At 43.4% G+C, this 19,238-nt stretch overlaps 1 protein-coding gene across 1 annotated transcript; it reads right to left on the bottom strand.

Annotated features, from left to right (window-relative positions):
- Positions 1–232: 232 nt before the first annotated feature.
- On the bottom strand, positions 233–17,217 carry LOC145404920 (tumor suppressor candidate 2-like). Its single transcript, XM_080276427.1, has 3 exons — positions 17,102–17,217; positions 4,980–5,097; positions 233–301 (listed from the first exon to the last, which is right to left on the bottom strand). Exons 1-3 carry the CDS (start codon positions 17,215–17,217, stop codon positions 233–235), a joined length of 303 nt encoding a protein of 100 aa, XP_080132553.1.
- Between the last annotated feature and the right edge of the window lie 2,021 nt (positions 17,218–19,238).

Here is a 19,238-nt window from a genome sequence, read left to right as displayed (position 1 = left end):
TCTTAAGCTTAAAAAAAAAAATAATAATTAAAAAAAAAAAAAAGTATCAAGAATAAATACAAAATACATCATCAGACTGAGAGAGTTAAACTACAAAAAAGTAAACACAAAACTTTGTCCTCCTTCCCACCAAACACGCTGCGCCTCCTTGGCAGACAACACGGCAGTGGTAGCCGGTGTCACGGGTAGGGAGGCAGGACATTGCACTGAGGTGGTGGCGCAGCGTCCAGTTTCAACTGTCCTGGTACAACACGATAGGGAAGTCCATGTTGAGGCAGGGGAATGGCAGCTTCACATCACCCTGCAAACAGCAACAAGGGTTGTATTATTAAAACTTTCGTGCAAGGTGCTGACAAGCCCATAATTTCTGATGGTCAATTATAACTTTGCACAAAGCTGGAAAACAGCAAAGAAAGAGTATCATTCACTCATAAACCTGGCAGTTAAAGAGCTGGGAAGGGGAATGAAAATGGCATCATACTACTGTTCTCGTTACTTTTTCCAGTAATAAAAAACTTATCCAAGGTACCAGTCGGTGGCACACTGGTGGTGGAGTTACATGGCGACCAGTGTCACTGGCAACTGCCATCAACAACCTGTGAAAAAAGACTTACACATGCAGGTATGGCCAAAGCCTTCAAAGAGTGTTATCTGGAACTGGGCAGTGCAGTCATAACATCTTCATATAAATACAGAAAAGAGGGGCTTCCAGGCCCCTCCCACCCCTAATAATCAGATCTCATAAAACACAATGCAATACACAAGTGGCATTCTGCATCCTTTTTCCACAATAATATTACCATTACTACCAGGACTTTATTATTATCATTAAAACTTCCCACATCCCTGTGGGAAGATTTCTTGTTATTATGGTTATTATAATTATAATTAGTGGTAGGTGGGGATGCTCAACATCCACTCACTCGATGTAGTGCTGCTCTCGGGTGTCTGCCCTTTCCTATCCTCCATCCTTCTTTCCTTCCATCCTCTTCTGTCTTTCTTTCCTTCATTCTTTCCTTGTCCTTCTGTCTAAGGGTGACTTTACATTCCTTCTTCTGTCTTTCGCTCCTTCATTCTTTCCTCTTCCTTCTGCCTGTGGGTGACTCTACACTGAGTGACAAGCCAAATTGTTTCTTGTACACCAGGAAACCATTTACTATGCAGGGTGGTAACCATATAACCAAATTTTGGAACCTGATCATTTAGTGGGTATTAGTGCACTCCAATTGGATTGAGACAATGATGGTTTATGTCCAAGGGGTGATTAGGGTTGATTGCTCATGTAATGACATTCAGAGATGAATGAAGCTTGTCACTCTCATCTTAAATGTCGGGACCAACTGCCTAGCCCCAGGCTCCTACGCTCCTCACGTGGCAATGTAAGATTGGATGATGGCTGGCTGGATGGATGGATAATTATAATTATTATTATTATTATTATTAATTGTTCCATTATTATCATTATTATTATTATTATTATTATTACTATTATTATTATCATCATTATTCCATACAGGTACTGCATCATTATCATTATTAATATTACTATCTTTACTAAAGTGGTAACAGCGAGAAGTGGCAGAGAAACACCTCCCCTTGGGTGGAGTGAAGAAAAGACTTTCTATTCCTAGTAATTAGTTGGTCAACAGTGTTCAGTGGAATGGGGACATATTCAGTGCTTACCATCCATCCATCCATCATCCCATCCTATGTTGCCCTAAGAGAAGCATAGGAGCCCTGGGCTAGGCAGGTTGGTCATGACATTGAAGATGAGCGTGACCAGCCTCACTCATACCTGAGTGGCATTATCTAATCAATAAACCTCAACCATCCCTTGGATTTAAACCTATATAAATCTACACAGGCTCAATTTGACTGGAGCACCTTAATTACCCACTAAACCACCAGGCAACATTATATGGTTACCACCCAGCTTAGTAAGTGGTTTCCTGGTGTACAGGAAACTATTTGGCTCGTCTCTCAGTGCAGAGGCACCCATAGGCAGAAGGAAAGAGGAAACCATGAAGGAAAGAAAGACAGAAGAGGGAGTGTAAAGTCACCCATAGGGAAAAGGAAGAGGAAAGAATGAAGGAAAGACAGAAAATGTCAGAAGGAAGAGGAAGACAAATGGAGGAGAGGAAATGCCAGACATCCAAAGCAGCACTACATTGAGTCAGTGAATGGTGAGCACCCCAATCTACCACCACTTACAATTTTTCCTAATATTTCTTACGGTACCAGGTGTTACTTCTTTGAATTAGGCCAGTCATGTTTCTTGTAAGCCAGGAATTCATTTACAGTGCTGGGAGATTACCACATAACCAACCCGTGTGTATTCCCAACATGTCAACAAGTGCGTTGGCACAGGGTTAGTGCCCCTCCTCATAAAACAACTCTAAGACAAACGGCTACCCCTAGGGGATTATGGCATCTGGCTATAGAATGATACATAGATCATCTTGAATGTAGCTAGTCTCATACAAATCCACAATATGCTATGTACACTTTCTGATAACCATTTACATTTCTTCATAAATGTGCATGACGGATATCCTGAAATGTGACACCCCTTCTCCTACTGTCACCAAATGTACCCTTATTGTTTGAAAGATTAATATAGTCATTACAATGTTTATAGGTGTATATGGGGGAGGCGGTGGCTGAATCGGTAGAGAGGTGGCCTGCAGTCCTAATGGAACCAGGTTTGAATCCTTGCTGGGGCAGGGAACAGTTTAATTATTTGAATTTCATAACCCTGTATGAAACAGCCCTAGCATGTATTTAACATGGACGGTGGGTATTAGGGCCGAAGTTGCGACATGTGGAGGTGTATGGTATGCGGGAGGACTACTGGGCCTTGGGAGCAGGTTGTGATGCCAATGCCCAGAGTCAGACACACACACACACACACACACACACACACACACACACACACACACACACACACACACACACAGGGAGTCAACCGAGACAGACGTCCGACATCGGCGCTCCGTACCGAACCAACACGGCCAGTGGCATTACCTAAATTAGTATCTTTGTATGAGTCAAGCTCTGTACCAGGTTAGACTAAATGATTTTTCATTATCAAAAGGAAAAAATATATACTTTACAAGTTAAATCTACCCCGAGATACAATGCCCCACCTAACGATGGGTTTTAACTTAACCAATTGCATTGTTAAACCGGTGTCTATCTATCTATCTATTGCCAGATGCCATAATCCCGTAAGGGGTGGCCATTTGACTTTGAGTTATTTGTTTTACAGGGAGGGGCAGTAACCCTTCACCAACCCACTTGTTGACACGTAGGGAGCACGCATCGGTTGGTGATATGGTTACCACCCAGCACTGAAAATGGTTTCCTGGCTTACAGGAAACCATTTGGCTTGTCACTCAATGTAAAGCCACCTGTAAAGGAAAGAAAAGCAATAAGTAGTGACAGGAAAGATGAGAGAAATAGGAAGAGAGGAAGGCAGCCACAGAAAAAGAATGATAAAGGCTAAGGAAGAAGTAGGCAGCACTACATCAAGTGAGTGGATGATGGTCGTCACCAGTGTATGCCTGTAAAAGAGATGTTTATTACTGTACAGTACTGTATTATTATACTGTATATATTTTACCATATGATTATTGCAGTGAATCTATAATACAATACAGTACTGAAATAGTAGTGGAAACAGTTTAAAAACTGTTGGTACGATCCAGACTATTGTCTGATATATCAGAAAAAATCTGGCTTAGCAGGGGGAAGTACAGATGTCGCTTTTATCAGAATTGCTCTTTTTTAGGAATAGCTTGGGCCCCAATTAGCCATTATAGTGAGGTTTTACTGTATCTCAACATTAGGAATGTCTTTTAGCTGTTTTTCGACGATTAATGGCGTTTATAACGCTTGTGTTAATCATTATTGCCAGGTGAAAGAAAACAGGTCTCCCGGCTGGGGGGACTTTAATCTTATCTCCACTGTCAACATGAAATTGCTTCTGTACATATATTACATTGTACTTAACAGTAAAGTACATTACAGTATTATATTATTAGGAACATCTATTACCCAGTAGCTGTTTTATGATGTTTTACAGCATTTTGTAGGGGTTAGACAATGGATAAGTGTTATGGGGTTGGGGGGTTACTAAGGTTAGGGTCCCCTAGGGGGGACTTTTGCATAACCCAGCATTTTGACAATATCCAGCAGGCCTTTGGCTCTATTACACTGGATAATCGGGAGTTTACCGTATATACTGTATATACACACACACACACACACACACACACACACACACACACACACACACATAGATTATACAGTAAAACCTTGATATAACAGACTTCAGTAGACCAGAATTTACTTTTATCGGAATCAAGGAGCTACCGGACTAAATTCCTATATATCGGAAAAAGTCAGATAAAGCCAGAAGCAGTCCGGATTGCCTGACCACTTCAGCCATGTTCACCACAATAAGGTAAATTAAAGACATGTTTATCAGTGTACAGTACAGTATTATTATATATATTACACCATTTGATTATTGTAGTGAAGGTATAGTACAGTACTGTACCGCAATGGTAATGAAAACAGTTTAAAAACCACTGGTGCGATCCGGACTAATGTCTGATATATCAGAAAAAGTCTGGGTTAGCAGGAGGAAGTCCGGATGTCGCTTTTATCGAAATTTCACTTTTTTCAGAATGGCTTGGGCCCCAATTAGTCCGTTACAATGAGGTCTTACTGTATGTACATATATGTATATATACTATAATATACAGCTGCATTAGATGAAAGAAGACTTCTTCCAGCTTGAGCAGTACTCCTCCACCGGTCACCAAATGGAGTCCCAACATCATCCAAATGCATCCCACCCTACCATCCACCAATCACACATTCAGATGTGATGAGAGTTGGCTGAACTTCTCCATCACCTCTTGCTGTTACAGGTATAGTAACTACTGCTATACTGTACTGGTGGTGTAGTATACCTGTGGTGTGAGATTGGTAAGGATGCGTCTCATGGTGGCCTTCACCCCTCGCCTCATGGGTGGAACCTCCTCGTAGAACTCATGGGCAACATCACCGTCCTCATCAAAGTACATTGACCTGCAGAGCCATAGGAGTAACTGCAAATTCCATATAGTCTCTTATGGAAAGTAGTGACCTTTGACTAGGCTACCATGGTCCAGAACACTTCAGGGTAAAAGCCCAAGTTTGCCTCTGGTGGTGTTTTGTGTGAAAAAGAAACCTCTAGTCACTTTTAAGACCTGATATATTAGCACATAAGCTACAGCCCATTCAGACCTGAGAGTTCTACCACCAGACCACCAGGCACCTAATTCACAGCTCAGGTCAGAAATATCTCCTGTCACCATAACTGTTTGACAACAATGAAAATTTCCGATTCATTCTTTATTAATAAACCCTTGCAAGATATTTCCAACTAAAAAATTTAGATATATTCTTCCTAAAGCTCTTCAGTATGAGAAGGATCTCCTATGCTCAATGAAATACTCCGACATTAGCTAAAACACAAGGAGAAAGACATTCCTGGGTTAAAGGGGCTACCATCCAATCCCAATTTCACACACTGGGGAAAAAGGTAGTCCACTGGTGGAACCATGGGTGGCTCCCTGGATGGATGTGAGATCGATTCCAGGATGGGAGAGGGAACTGTTTGGGGATTTGAATTTCATTAAAAATGTCTTTTCTGTACTTGTCTTCCACAAGACACACCAATATCTCATAAGAACACTCCCATTAATACCTTTACAACAGATCTGCATGGAAAAGCCCTAGCATACTCGAATATTCAGTAACTATGGATAATGGGCTCCACTGTCTGTGCAGTAACAGATGTGTGGTACCATCCATTCCAAGATAGAACTGCTCAGCTTCACGCTACAGACTATCCACCAACACCCTGTGAGCTGCCCATCCTGGAGACTCTAATATCCAAGGGTTAAAAGATGGAGTGCAGTCTTCAGATCTTGGCAGAGACCAATTCAGTTGACAGGTGGTCTGTAATACTAATGGACCTAGGGGCAGGGAACAATATAAGGATCTGAATTTCATTAAAGCATACTTCACTGGTCTACCATTAGACCCACAGACATGTTGTACAAATATCCCTGCCAATATCAATACACCAGTCCTGTATGGGACAGCCCTAGCATGTTTTCTGATTAAATGGTGAGTGTTAGCACTGGAGTGGTGGCATGTAAAGGTGTGTAGTATGTAAGTGAAATGCTGGGCCTCACGGAATGGGCTGTGAAGCTATGTCTGGTCAAACACATTTTATATTACAGTAGACCTTCTCTATACTGGATCAAATGGGAGAAGCCCAATCTAATAAGGTTGATAATACCATAAGTCCAGTGGTCCTCCTTTCAAGTGTATAATGGAAAAATAAATGAATGAAACAGCATAATCTAGTACTAAAAAGGAAAACTATACCGGTACCCATTTAATACTTACTTGCCTCCAAATTTCACATCTTTGTCACAGCACTTCTTCATGACTAACCCAATCTCGTGGGAAAAAAAATGCTGCCAGCATTGGTAACTGTGTTCTGAGTCACTCCACACGCTGGAAGTCATCCAGTTTGATCTGGTGGCCCAAAGTTGTCTGGAAGGTCTGCGTGGTTTTTCCTAGTTACCGGACAGTATCCTGTATGTACAATGGTTTGTCTGGGGACCTTAAAGTGTTTGTTCAATCCAATACCTGGTCTAGCAGGGTACAGTAAAGTTCCAGATGCCTCTACATAACATTTCATGTCCTTTGTCAACAGTCCACCTAAAAAAATACGGATTATAAAATTTTCAACACGACAGTGGAGCTGCAAGTCACAGACCACCAACATCAAGAAACAAAAGGCCTCAAAGTCAAGGATCACCTAGACATGAAAGACATCCAAATTCTTGCTGCAGTCTCCACAAACCCACAACATCCACCACACTACATGGCAGTACATCCACATACACCAAGGAACATCAAAACAATACCCAGCACACGATATCATACACAAATACTGTCTTCTCTCTCCCCTTGCCTGCCTCAGACCAGCTTCCAGAAGCAAATCCATACTCAGATCACTCGCCACTCCTTTCAGTCACTTAAAGACAACACACAGCTGCATGCAGGGCCTCCTGAAATCCACCCTTCTGAATCCTAAGTCCCTCATGAGGATAGGGTCCATCTGGCCAGGCTGAGATGTGGGCATCATCTAGCCCTCTTAGGTTACCAGAAGAGGTTGGATGACTCCGTCGCAGATGCCTGTCCAGGATGTAACACAGCACCCCATACTATTAAGCACATTATGGACGACTGCATTGCACACAATCACCTACGCCAACAACACAACATACACTCCTTGAGAGCTCTGTGGGAAAGCCCGGTCTCAGTCATGGCCTCCCTTAGGGACTCGAGGCTGTTCAGCCAGACTGCCTAGAGAACAACTAGTATTACTGCTACTGCTGTGGTTGGAGGCACAGATAATGTGGAGCATGGGGGCACATGCCCCCTATTTTTGGTAGATCAATTACCGTACTGTATTGCATATATCAAGAGAACAATGTTATTTACCAAAATGTAGGCAATAAATATCTTACTGCATCTTGTTACACTTCCCCCTGACTATATTATATAACTCTTATGACTAAAGCATGTAAAATGCATTCTGATTATGGATTAACAGGGACTTCTGCTGAATCACACCTCCGTTTTTTTCCATTGCACTTCGTTTGGCCCTGGGGTACACACTGCGGTTCACAGGTTATATATAACTCATTACAGTAGACCCTCCCCATAACACACTACTGTGGGAGGGAGGGGGGGAGCCTGAACCGATAAAGCCAAGAATCCATTATATCTGACAGTCCCCCCCCCCCGAGGTGGGATTTCAAACACATTTAAAATACCGGTAACTAAGTACAATAGCATATTTAGTCTAGGGTAATGAAATGGAAAACTATACCCATTTTACACAATTTGGTCCACAATTTCACCCACCTGCAATTACTTTCACATCCTTGTCATTATACTTCTTCATGATTTATACAGTATTTCCTGGTACAATAGTCTGTCATTACAACTCACCAATCACAAAGGGGAGAGGCCAACTGCAGGCCAGGTTGAAGTAAAACAGGTAGGAAACACACGTACAGTGAGTCTTCGAAATATAAAAACACGTAGTACGAATTTTCGATGGTACGAAAGCGATGAAGATAGGACAAATTCCACAATACGAAAATATCTGTCTCGATCATACAAAAATCGATACAAAAGGAAATACAGAGACAGCCCCATTATCCAGACTCTATGGTGTGAAGGGGTGCCTGAATAGTCCGAAGTCACGATTAATCTGGCAGAAATTGATTTATTTACCGGTAAATGGACACTTGAAGCAGCAGAAAGACATTACCAATTCAATTCAAATCCTCCAGCTTGTTTCTGTAATTTTCTACCTTTCAGTTTGGCAAATTACTTTTTCTGGCTGAAAATCTTCCTCCCTGTTATTATCGTCACTTTCATCGTTTCCTACGCAGGGGAAGAAACTCAATGTGCTCAAAGGTGGATATCTTTTCCCAATTTCCCAACTGGAGGTTAGGTTAGGTTAAATTATTAGGTACTGATAAGCTTGGTTAGGCCAGGTTTAGTTAAACGCTTAGAGAAGAACAGTCCTTTCCGCCATTATGTTAACAAAATAAACAAGAGTTGTCACACCAGAACAGCTAAAAATGACGGGGAAACAGATTTAACAAGAAACGTTTATTTACCAACCCAGAAATAATCTGAAAAATATAACAGACTATCAGGAAGAACTGGTTTGGCAAGGTGCTTTTATTCTATCTATCTATCTATTGCCAGATGCCTCTATCACGTTTGGGATGGCCACAAACAAATCGCCTCCATGTCGCCCTGTCCCCAGCCATTTCACTGCCCTGCTCCTAACTCACACCCCGCTCTCTCATATACCTCTCCACCCCATCCCTCCATCTCATCCTCGGCCTCCCCCTCCCTCTCACCCCCTCCATCTCACTCACATACACTCTCTTCGTCAGTCTTTCACCCTCCATCCTCTTCACATGGCCAAACCACCTCAGTATATTCCTCCTAATGCTTCCTATCACATCCACATCCACACCACAACACTCCTTTATATCCTCATTTGTCAGCCTGTCTCTCCATGTGACTCCACAGGCTCCTCTTAAATAACTCATTTCCACTGCTCTCACTCTTGACCTGTGCCCTTCCAACAACGTCCAAGCTTCACTTCCATACGTTAGAGTTGGTATCACAATACTGTCATGTAGTAACTTTTTCACTTCCATGCTCACTTCCCTGCTTCTTATCACTGCTTTCAAGGAACCAGCAACCTTTCTTCCCTGTTGTACCCTTTCAAGCACTTCACCCTCCAAACCTCCATCCTTACTCATCACACTACCCAAGTACTTAAACATACTCACATTTGCAATTCCTCACCATCCAACCTCGCTGTACATTCACTGACTTCACCTCTCTCAAAGACCATCACTTTACTCTTCCCTACATTCACCTTTAGATTCCGTTTCGTACACACTCTCCCAAACTCATCCATCCAAGCCTTGCAGCTCCCCTTCGTCTTCAGTTAACAACACAGTATCATCTGCAAACAAGAGTACAGGGAGTTTCCAAACACTACCCTCTACCCCATCTATGTACAGACTGAACAACTATGGAGACATGACACATCCCTGTTCCAACCCAACCTTCAAAGAGAAAAATTCACTCAGTTCACCATCCACACGCACTGCAGCCTTGGCACCATCATACATACTCTTCACAGCATTCAACAACTTCCCATCTACTCCATATATTCTTTATACTTTCCACATCCTTGTCTATCCACCCTGTCATATGATTTCTCCAAATCCATGAAAGCCACATACAACTTCTTTCTGTTCTCTAGAAACTTTTCCACTAAAGATCATCTAAGAATGAATATCTGATCTACACAACCTCTTCCCTTCCTAAAGCCTCCCTGTTCTTCTCCAACTAATTCCTCTGTTATTTCCCTAACTCTGTCAATAAGTATCCTACCATACACTTTTCCTATTATACTAAGAAGACAAATGCCCCTACGATTACCACACACTTCTTTTTCCCCTTTTCCCTTGTACAAGGGAATAATTATACCTGACTTCCAATCCTCCGGAACTCTACCTTCCTCCCAGGCCAATCTGCACATCTTCCACATCCATTCTACTACTATCTCTCCCCCACGCTTCAACATTTCACCACACACTCCATCAATTCCTGGGGCTTTCCCCAGTATAACTTTCTTCATTGCTTCCACAACTCCTATCCTACTGATTTCTTCCTGTCTTCTCACCTCCCTCCTTCTCCCAGCCATTCCCCATCCACTTATACTCGCATCACTTCCATCCTCTATGTTCTATTCCTTAAAGTGTTCTCTCCATCTGCTCACTTTTTCTCCCTTCTCCACTAGTAATCTACCATTTTTATCTTTCACTCCCCTGCTGACTTCACTGCCACTCTGTCTTACTCTCTTCACCTCTTTCCAGAACATTTTCTTACAGTCCCTCCATTTTACACTCAAATTCCTTCCAAATTCCTCATCCACTCTCTTCTTATTCTCTCTTACTAATCTTTTTACCTCCCTCTTTCTTTCTACATATAACTCTCTCTTCCGCCTCTCAATTTCTTCCATGCCCCTATTTCTCATCCATTCATTGTATGCTTTCTTCTTTTGTGCCACAGCCTGTCTCACCTCTTCATTCCACCATGCTGTTCCTTGAACCCCCCTCCGTCTTCTCTTCATCCACACACCACATCACATGCTGCACATATTTCTTCTGTGAATATCCTGCACACACCTTCCACGTCCCCCATCTGCTCCAATTCATATTTGCCCAATCGTTCCTCCATTTCTCTCTTATATTCTGCCTTTTTCTCATCCTCTTGTAACCTTTCCACTCTCCTTGCAAATACCCCTTCTTCCCATCCTTCCCTTCTTCTATTACTCCATCTTATTTGTATCTTGATTCTGGCCACCACCAAGTAGTGGTCAGAAAGTCCACTCCCCCAACCTCTATAAGCTCTTGCATCCATTACACATCTTTGCTTTTATTGCTTAAAGTAAAGCATATGTTTAGCTCCATCAATGGCTGTGGGTTCAGAAGTTTGCGTGCTCCCGTGGTTGGCCTCGGGACCGTTTTTTCAAAGTTCTAAAATCAATTTCTTTTTCTTACATATGTGAAAAGACTCGTCTGACACACCTGGTTTTTTCTTTTATTTTTTCCCCTAAACCCATCCTGTGATTTGCTATAATTCATGAAAGAATTAATAAAATTAGGGTGCGTGCAACATTAGCATGTAAACATCGGCGAAAACATCTGGGATGAAGTGAACTGTGAACGCCTGACTGCTTGGGATGGTAGAGTAGGGTCGTGATAACACACCAATAACCTTCGTTCCCTTCCCATAATTGCTCGCAGTTTTTTATAGCTCACCCTGCGACCCTAACCCAACATCACTGACACTGATACAGTAAAGCGTTGTTCAAGGCCAGCAGCTATGAAAGCGATAATGGAATACATTATTGTTTGTATCAGTCCTCTCTCTTTCACAAATACACATAAGAACAAACAAAAGAATGAGCAGTAAAGGTACACTAACTTTAAGGAGCAGAAATAACTGTGCTCAGTCAGTCTGAAATATATTGGGAAGAGCAATACTGAACAAAGAATGTGGAACTGAATACTAACCTAAGAGCACTTGTGGGACGAAAGAGTAATTTTTTTTCTGATTAGCAAACATTTTTGTTCCATATCGTCTCCTAATATTATGAAACCCATAATCTTTCAAGTAAGCATACAGGCTAAAGACCTTACCAATTCAGTTCATATTTCTCTAGTTTGTCTTCTATATTTTTCTGACTACTTTGCAGGTGGTAAATTATGTTCTCTTGCTGAAAGAAACTTACTCAAAATTAGAGCGCATGTAACATAAGCATGTAAACATCAGCGAATACATCTGGAGTGAAGTGAACGCCTGACTGCTTAGAATGGTAGAGTAGGGTCGTGTAAAAATACCAGTGACCATCGTTCCCTTCCCATAACTGTTCGCAGTTCTTTATAGCTCGCCCTAACTCAATGTCACCGACACTGAAACAGTAAAGTGTTGTTCAAGGCCGGCAGCTATAAAGGGGATAATGGAATCCTGTATGAAAAATTCAAAATGGGCATGGTGCACATTGCCACGCTTGCTGGTCGAGAGAAAATGAACTAACCCCTCTCTGGTAAACAAATTTTCGCGCACTTCTCAGTTGAGTCCACGTCCCTCCTCTCCTCTCAGCTTCGCTGTATGTGAGGATATTTTCGGAACACTTCACCTTTTCATATTGTTTCGCCATGCCTCCCAAGCACCCTGCATCATCTCCAGCATCGGGGGAGCCTGCTGAAAAGAAGCAGCAGCACCGTACCCTAACCCTGGAAAGGAAATTGGAAATTATAAAATGCCACGAGGAGAGGCAGGGAGTCTCGGATTGGGCATGCTTTAGGCCTTGCAGCTTCCACTGTTGGGACTGTGACGAAGAAAAAGGAGATATACAAGAAAATGACCACCTCCTCTACAATTGTATACAAGTATTGCTTACTTCAAAATAAGGGGGGGAGTAAAGTTTAGGCGGGGGGTCCAAGGGGGTCCTGGGACGCATCCCCCCATTGCTATGTATATTTCAATGGGGAAAATCGTTCCAATATACGAAATTTTGAATGACGAAAGTTGTGTTTGGTCCCTATCCCTTTCATACAGTATATCGAAGACTCACTGTATTGCTACCCACTGCGACCCAATTAATGGATATTGTTTTTTATAGCCAACTGATGTCCAGTGGCTGCATAGGGTCTGTTAACCCCTAAAGTGCTAACAGGATCGATCAATCCATTTTCAGGATTACGCAAGATACCGAATGCGATCAATAGAGGGGCTTTTGGGAAAATCTGCGGACACTAGGCTTTGGCCCAATTGTGACATATATTGCTGCAAACCAATGAGAACTAAGTCTTGAGTAGGGAGGCGAGAGGAGCCGGGCCCGTACCCATGGTGGTGGTGGTGGGGGGGGGGTGATTCCCCCACTGCCCTCTCGCCACCTTCATTTACCCCAATACCTTTGTTCCCTCTCCCCCTCCCTCACCTCTGTCTGCCTCCTGCTCCCTTCCTCACCCTCCGCCACCATCCTCCATCATCCTGCCGTGGTTCCCCCCCCTTTCCCCCCCATCCTGTCTCCTTGGGGAGGGTTATATCCCCATACCCACCCTCGACACCCCTGCACTCTCTCTCTGCCTGTCCTCTTTGTCTTGTGGTGTCTGTCTACCACCTCTCTATACCCCCGTACCACCCCTCCAGGCCTCTCCCCAACCCACCCCCACCCCCAGGGCTCTTGTTTGGCAAGCCACAGCTCGCAAATACGAGTATTTTTTCCCTTCGGCGAACAAATTTTACATGCAAGTCGCCTTTTGGCAAGTAGAAAATACATCCACTTCAAAACCCAGTAAACTACAAAATAAGTAAATCTCACTTACAGTAAATGAACAAAAAGCGCGGTTTGATCGATTATTATATCTTTCCCTGTCATCATTGTGAATGTTTAAAAATAGACAATGTGTAATTAAATACATAAATATATTTATTGCTCGTAAAATATTTCAGCTTGTAGTCAGTTTTGCTACTAAAAATTTATTTGGCTCATAAATCTGAAACCTTAGGAGCCAAATGGCTTGCAACCATCGACAGTTAGCAACAGCCCTGACCCCCCATCCCCTGTAGTACGCCGTCCGCTTACAACTCATCCCCCCATCCCCACCTGGGGAATTATTCGTCATTGTTACTACTCATGTTGCGTGTTTGCGTTCAATACCAGATTATTGTTTGTGTAACTGTATACACCCATGCACAAAACACTGAATGTATGTTTTTTCATGTTTTTTTATGAATCTCTGAGTATATACTGTAATGGTTCCTGTAAATGTTTGTAATGTTTGTTTTTTAAAATAATAAATTGTGTATTTGTGTGTTTGTCTCTCTCTTACACCATTATCATTATTTTGCATGCTTTAGCTTTTTTTTTTCCCCTTGAAATTCTCACAGCTACTTGATTTGACAGCTCTGAGAGGAGGGGATGGGGAGAAGGAGTGAGGGGAATAGGGTGAGGGGGAGTGGGTGCTGGAGTGTGTAACACCAAGACATGCTTTTGCTCAATTTTTTTATATTTTGACAGCTGCACAGCTATAAGGGAAAGGGAAAGGGGGAGGGAAGGTGGGGAGGGAAGAAGTGTTGGGAGTGAGTGAGGAACACTGACATAATTATTTTGCATGCTACTGTTTGGAAAAAAAAAAAAAAAAAATGGGCTGGAAAATTCTGAAGGGGGCAAAGAAGGGAAGGGGTGGAGAAGGGAGGGAAGGAAGAGAGGTGGTGGGTGATAGAAGTGGGTGAGGAAGGTCATGGGAGGGGAAGAATGAGGGAGGAATGGGGTGGGAGCGCATAGAAAACTGGAGTCACCCCGCCTGGAAGGGTACCATTAACTTATTCAACTTTGATGGGCTATAGCTCATGAACGAGTTGGTCTAAAATGCTCTGGTTTGCGGCATACGGTGTGTAAATTCAAGCTCTACATCTTGGGCATAACACTTTTTACTTCTGTAAGAGTCGAAAAATTGGCTCCATATACAGATTTTCATGCTGGTGGTTAAATCTGATACCCATTCTATTGAGGAAAGTTAAATTAAGGATCTACAGTATATTTTTCGCTCTATGATATATCCCTGTAAATGAATATTAACACCAGCTTATGAGAAATTCCACTGGAGTACTATCCAGAGACTAGAAGAACAGCGTGGTGAGGGAGAAGTTTGTGAATATAATAAGGTTTGATTAGGTTGGATCTGGCTTGGCTAGGTTAGGTTAAGTTAGGTAGTTTGGTTTGGGTTTAGGTCAGTTATGGAAGATCTGATGGTAGAACTTGACCACATGGGCATAGCAATTGCAACTGTTCTTACAATGTTATGACCTTCTGGAAAATAATTTTATTACAGATAGTTATTTGGTTATTTTAGACAACAAAGAATATGGAGGAAAAATAAAATATAACTATTTGGGGGTAGCTATATAAGGAAGCCACCAGTTTGCCTTTAGTAGCCTGTTTACTGACTGGATATGATACCAACGATCTCGCTGACAGGACACAGTGCTCAATCATTCAACTCTACCAGAAACCTAACGAACCAGCCTACCCTAACCTAGCTAACTGACAGGTTTCATCCCCCTCCCCCCAAAATTTTAACCACCTAAGACTGCCCCTTAAGGTAACCTACAGAGCCTCTGGCTGAATACCTGTCAGGCCAAATCCCAATCTCTCATAGGTTACTACACTCTATCTATCTATCTTTTGCCAGATGCCTCAATTCCAGAAGGGGTGGCCACAAACAAATAATCTATATGCCGCCCTGTCCGACACCATTTCACTGCCTTGCTCCCAGCTCACATCTCCCTCTCTCATATACCTCTCCACTCCATCTCTCCACCTCATCCTCAGCCTCCCCCTCCTTCTCCCCCCTTCCGTCTAACTCGCATACATCCTCCTCATTAGTCTCTCGCTCTCCTTTCTCTCCACATGGCTACACCACCTCAGTGTATTTCTTCTAATGCTATCACATCCACTTCCAAACCACAACGCTCCTTCACTTCCTCATTTGTCAGTCTGTCTCTCCTTGTAACTCCACATGCTCCTCTCATATAACTCATTTCCACTACTCTCACTCTTGACTTGGGTCCTTCCAACAAGGTCCAAGCTTCACTTCCATACGTCAGAGTTGGTATCATACTGTCATGAAGCGGCAACTTTTTTTACTTCCATGCTCACTTCCCTGTTCCTCATCACTGCTTTCAAAGAACCAGCAACCTTTGTTCTCTGTTGTACCCTTTCAAGCACTTCACCCTCTAAACTTCCATCCTTACTCATCACACTACCCAAGTACTGTACAGTACTTCTATCTTCTATCTATCTATTGCTAGACGCCATAATCCCGTAAGGGGTGGCCATTTGACTCTGAGTTATTTGTTTTATGTGGAGGAGCACTAACCCTCCACCAACCCACTTGTTGACACGTAGGGAGCAAATATGGGTTGGTTATATGGTTACCACCCAGCGTTCTAAATGGTTTCTTGGCTTACAGGAAACCATTTGGCTTGTCACTCAATGTAAGCCACCTGTAAAGGAAAGAAAAGCAATAAGAAGTGACAGGAAAGATGGGAGAAATAGGAACAGAGGAGGGCAGGCACAGGAAGAAGTAGGCAGCATTACATCAAGTGTGTTGATGATAGTCGCCACCACTTACCACTACCCAAGTACTTAAACTATCATAATCTAACTTATTCCAACCCAACCTTACTTAACTAAAATTATTCACACCTAACATAACAGCAAAGAATTTGAAATTACTGTATGTCAAAAGACATGCATTTGGAGAATTTGGCAGTAAATTTTGCTCTTGGTAGTTCTTCATTGGGGTGACAGTTTGTGTTATATAATCATCTTTACGTATTTCACAGGTAAAATTTTAAGAATGCCCAGTATCTGCTGTAACGTATGATGCATTACAAGTACCCTGCAAAAGACCAACTTCAATTGGAAATATGGAAAGGTTATACCTGTGTGGCAAAATTGTAATGATATGATATCTTGGAAAGGGGTAATTGTGATAGAAATGAAGGCCAGTATCAAATAAACCAACAACACACAAGAAAATACCACAGTGCAACAACAAAAAAGTCAAAGGTTGTACAACAGCACAAACTGATCCTGAAACTCTCCTCCCACAAAACTCAAACCATAGTAAATTATCTTTGGCTACGGTATGTGAGTTCTGTAATAAGTGGTGAAAATTCTGGCCAAGAGATACATGCACCCTATGTTCTCTTCCCACTCACTGACCCACAACGCCACTACCTGAGCCCGATAAACTTTCGGCTCAAACTGACATAGCCAAGTTAAAGAAGACCTAAAGTGGGTGTGGAAATTTCTAGTGCCCATCACGCCGCCCATGCTCACCCTCTGCGCGTGTACACAAATGGCGTGGCCAGCTTCTTGACAGCTCTTTCGCTCTCTCTGGAGTCCTCATCTCCATTGCTCATCCACCTCTTGAGTTTGGAGGTGGTGCCGCCCATCCTGGAGGCTCTAATATCAAAGAGTCGATCTCCAGGAGCACGACGCAATGTTTTGATCCAACAGCTGATCCTACTAGCAAATGTTGCCAAGTCAAAACGTCGTAGAGCTTTCTTGATTAAACCTCGGACGACGATAAGCTTTCTTGATTAACTCTGTATCAGTTTTTCTATACTGCATTACGAATGATTCCCAATTCTAGCATTAGGCCTACCATGTATATCTGCATATCTACGCTTATTGCTTCTGTAAGAATATTAAATTGGGATGCAAACGTACGAGCTGGCTATTGTGTTTCAAGCTGAGACAAATGTTTCTTTTTACCTGCGGGAGGTTTGTGTCAAATAGGATTTTGTAGGTAATATTCACCATAATAATGAACGTATTAAATGTTATTATCATTTTACAGGTACACGCTTCTTGCAAAGCGATACTTGTCATAAAGCTGTACCTTTTACAACAATAAATATTTCAAATAAAGAAAATCTCAGCTATCACTGTTATGCTGGATGTTTTTAGTCCGACCTCTCGTCCTAAGAACACCAGCTACTGAGCGAGGTCCTCTTTCCGGACCGGATGTAAAGCACCCACAAAGGAACAGGACATAAAAACCAGGCAGTACACCTTAACACATCTATTACCTTAACTCTGACACCGTGACAATATACACAAAAAGATATTGGATATGTGTAAAGACAGGAAACAGAATTAGCCTTTAATACAATGGGTAAGATTAAGATTACACACACAGTAAGTCACTCTTCACTTGTACAGGAATATTTAGTACTAATATTACAGTACCCGAATAATATGCTTTGGCGGAGATGGCGTTTTATTTACTGAGTTCGTTTCACTAGGGGAGGACGTGATCAGGAGTGGGGGGAATGAATATTACCATAAATGGGTAGAATGCAGGTCGCGTCACTCGCGGGAGTTATTTAGGCAGAGTAGCACTGGGTTACAAGTTTATGATGAACCCCGCACGCACCTGCTCTAACCCACGTTTTCTTTACGCCCTCCTGTATATGGTCTTTTCTGTTCTGCCAGGTATCGGGTCACTGTGCACAGAATATGTCTATAGTCATTTATATATCATTCAGGCCTTATTCTGTTTTTTCTCACTGTACATTACTGTGTAGATTGTTCACTATGTTAGCCTTATTAATGTCACTACGTACCCGTATTTTCTTTGGGTATCACCTGCTGCGTGTCCTGGGCGTGAGAGAGGGGCCCTACGGGGAGCCCTCCTGAAGGGGGCAGCGCACTGTCCTCAGGGGCGTCACTGCCCGGGTGGTAGTCATTGTTGGGGTGCAGGGAGGCCCTCCGATCTGGGGGCCTTGACCTGAGAGGCGGCCCTCGCACTGGGGCCGCGCTGATGGGGTGCAGGGAGGCCCTCCGGTCTGAGGGCCTCGACCTGTGGGGTGGCCCTCGGGACTGGGGCCGAACAGCTGCAGGATGTGGGCCTGGCACCTCTGGCTCCGAGGAGAGAGGGAGCCTGGGTTGTCTGGGCCTGGGGACTGCTGGACAGACCTGGGAGTCCGGGGACTGCGGCCGCCTACAGAAAGAAGCGCCGTCAGGGGTGAACTGCGGCGTCGCCTCCGTCGGGTGTCCGTCAGGGACAGGGACCTCCCAGGAGTAAGTGGTGGGGCTTGGACTGGGACACGCCACCACTCCGCCAGCACCGCTGGGGAATTGCTCCTGTGGGGAGAAAAAGTGCGTCCCACGCGGCCGAGAGGAAAGGGGTCGGCCACACAAGGGACCTCCTGCTCCTTGAGAGCCTTCAGAGTCACAAATGAGGGGCGTACGGTGGCCACTCCCTCCCTGTCACGTACGGTGGCCGTGAATGCGGTTTTGTGACTACTAGGGCTTGCAGCTGAAGGGCATACAGTGACCGCTCCTTCCCCATCACGTACGGTGGCTGTGAACGCGGTGCTGCTCCCGAAGGAGGAAAAGGCAGGAGAGGGGTGCACAGGGGCAGCACCCTCTCCGGTGCGTGCTGAGGCCATAGCCGAGGGTCTACTTA

The sequence above is a fragment of the Coenobita brevimanus genome, chromosome 65 (genome assembly GCF_032717465.1).
Source record: "Coenobita brevimanus isolate Jiangsu-jjx chromosome 65, ASM3271746v2, whole genome shotgun sequence".
NCBI lineage: Eukaryota > Metazoa > Arthropoda > Malacostraca > Decapoda > Coenobitidae > Coenobita > Coenobita brevimanus.
The sequence above is the reverse complement of the archived record's forward strand: the minus strand, read 5'-3'. Positions and strand labels throughout refer to the sequence as shown.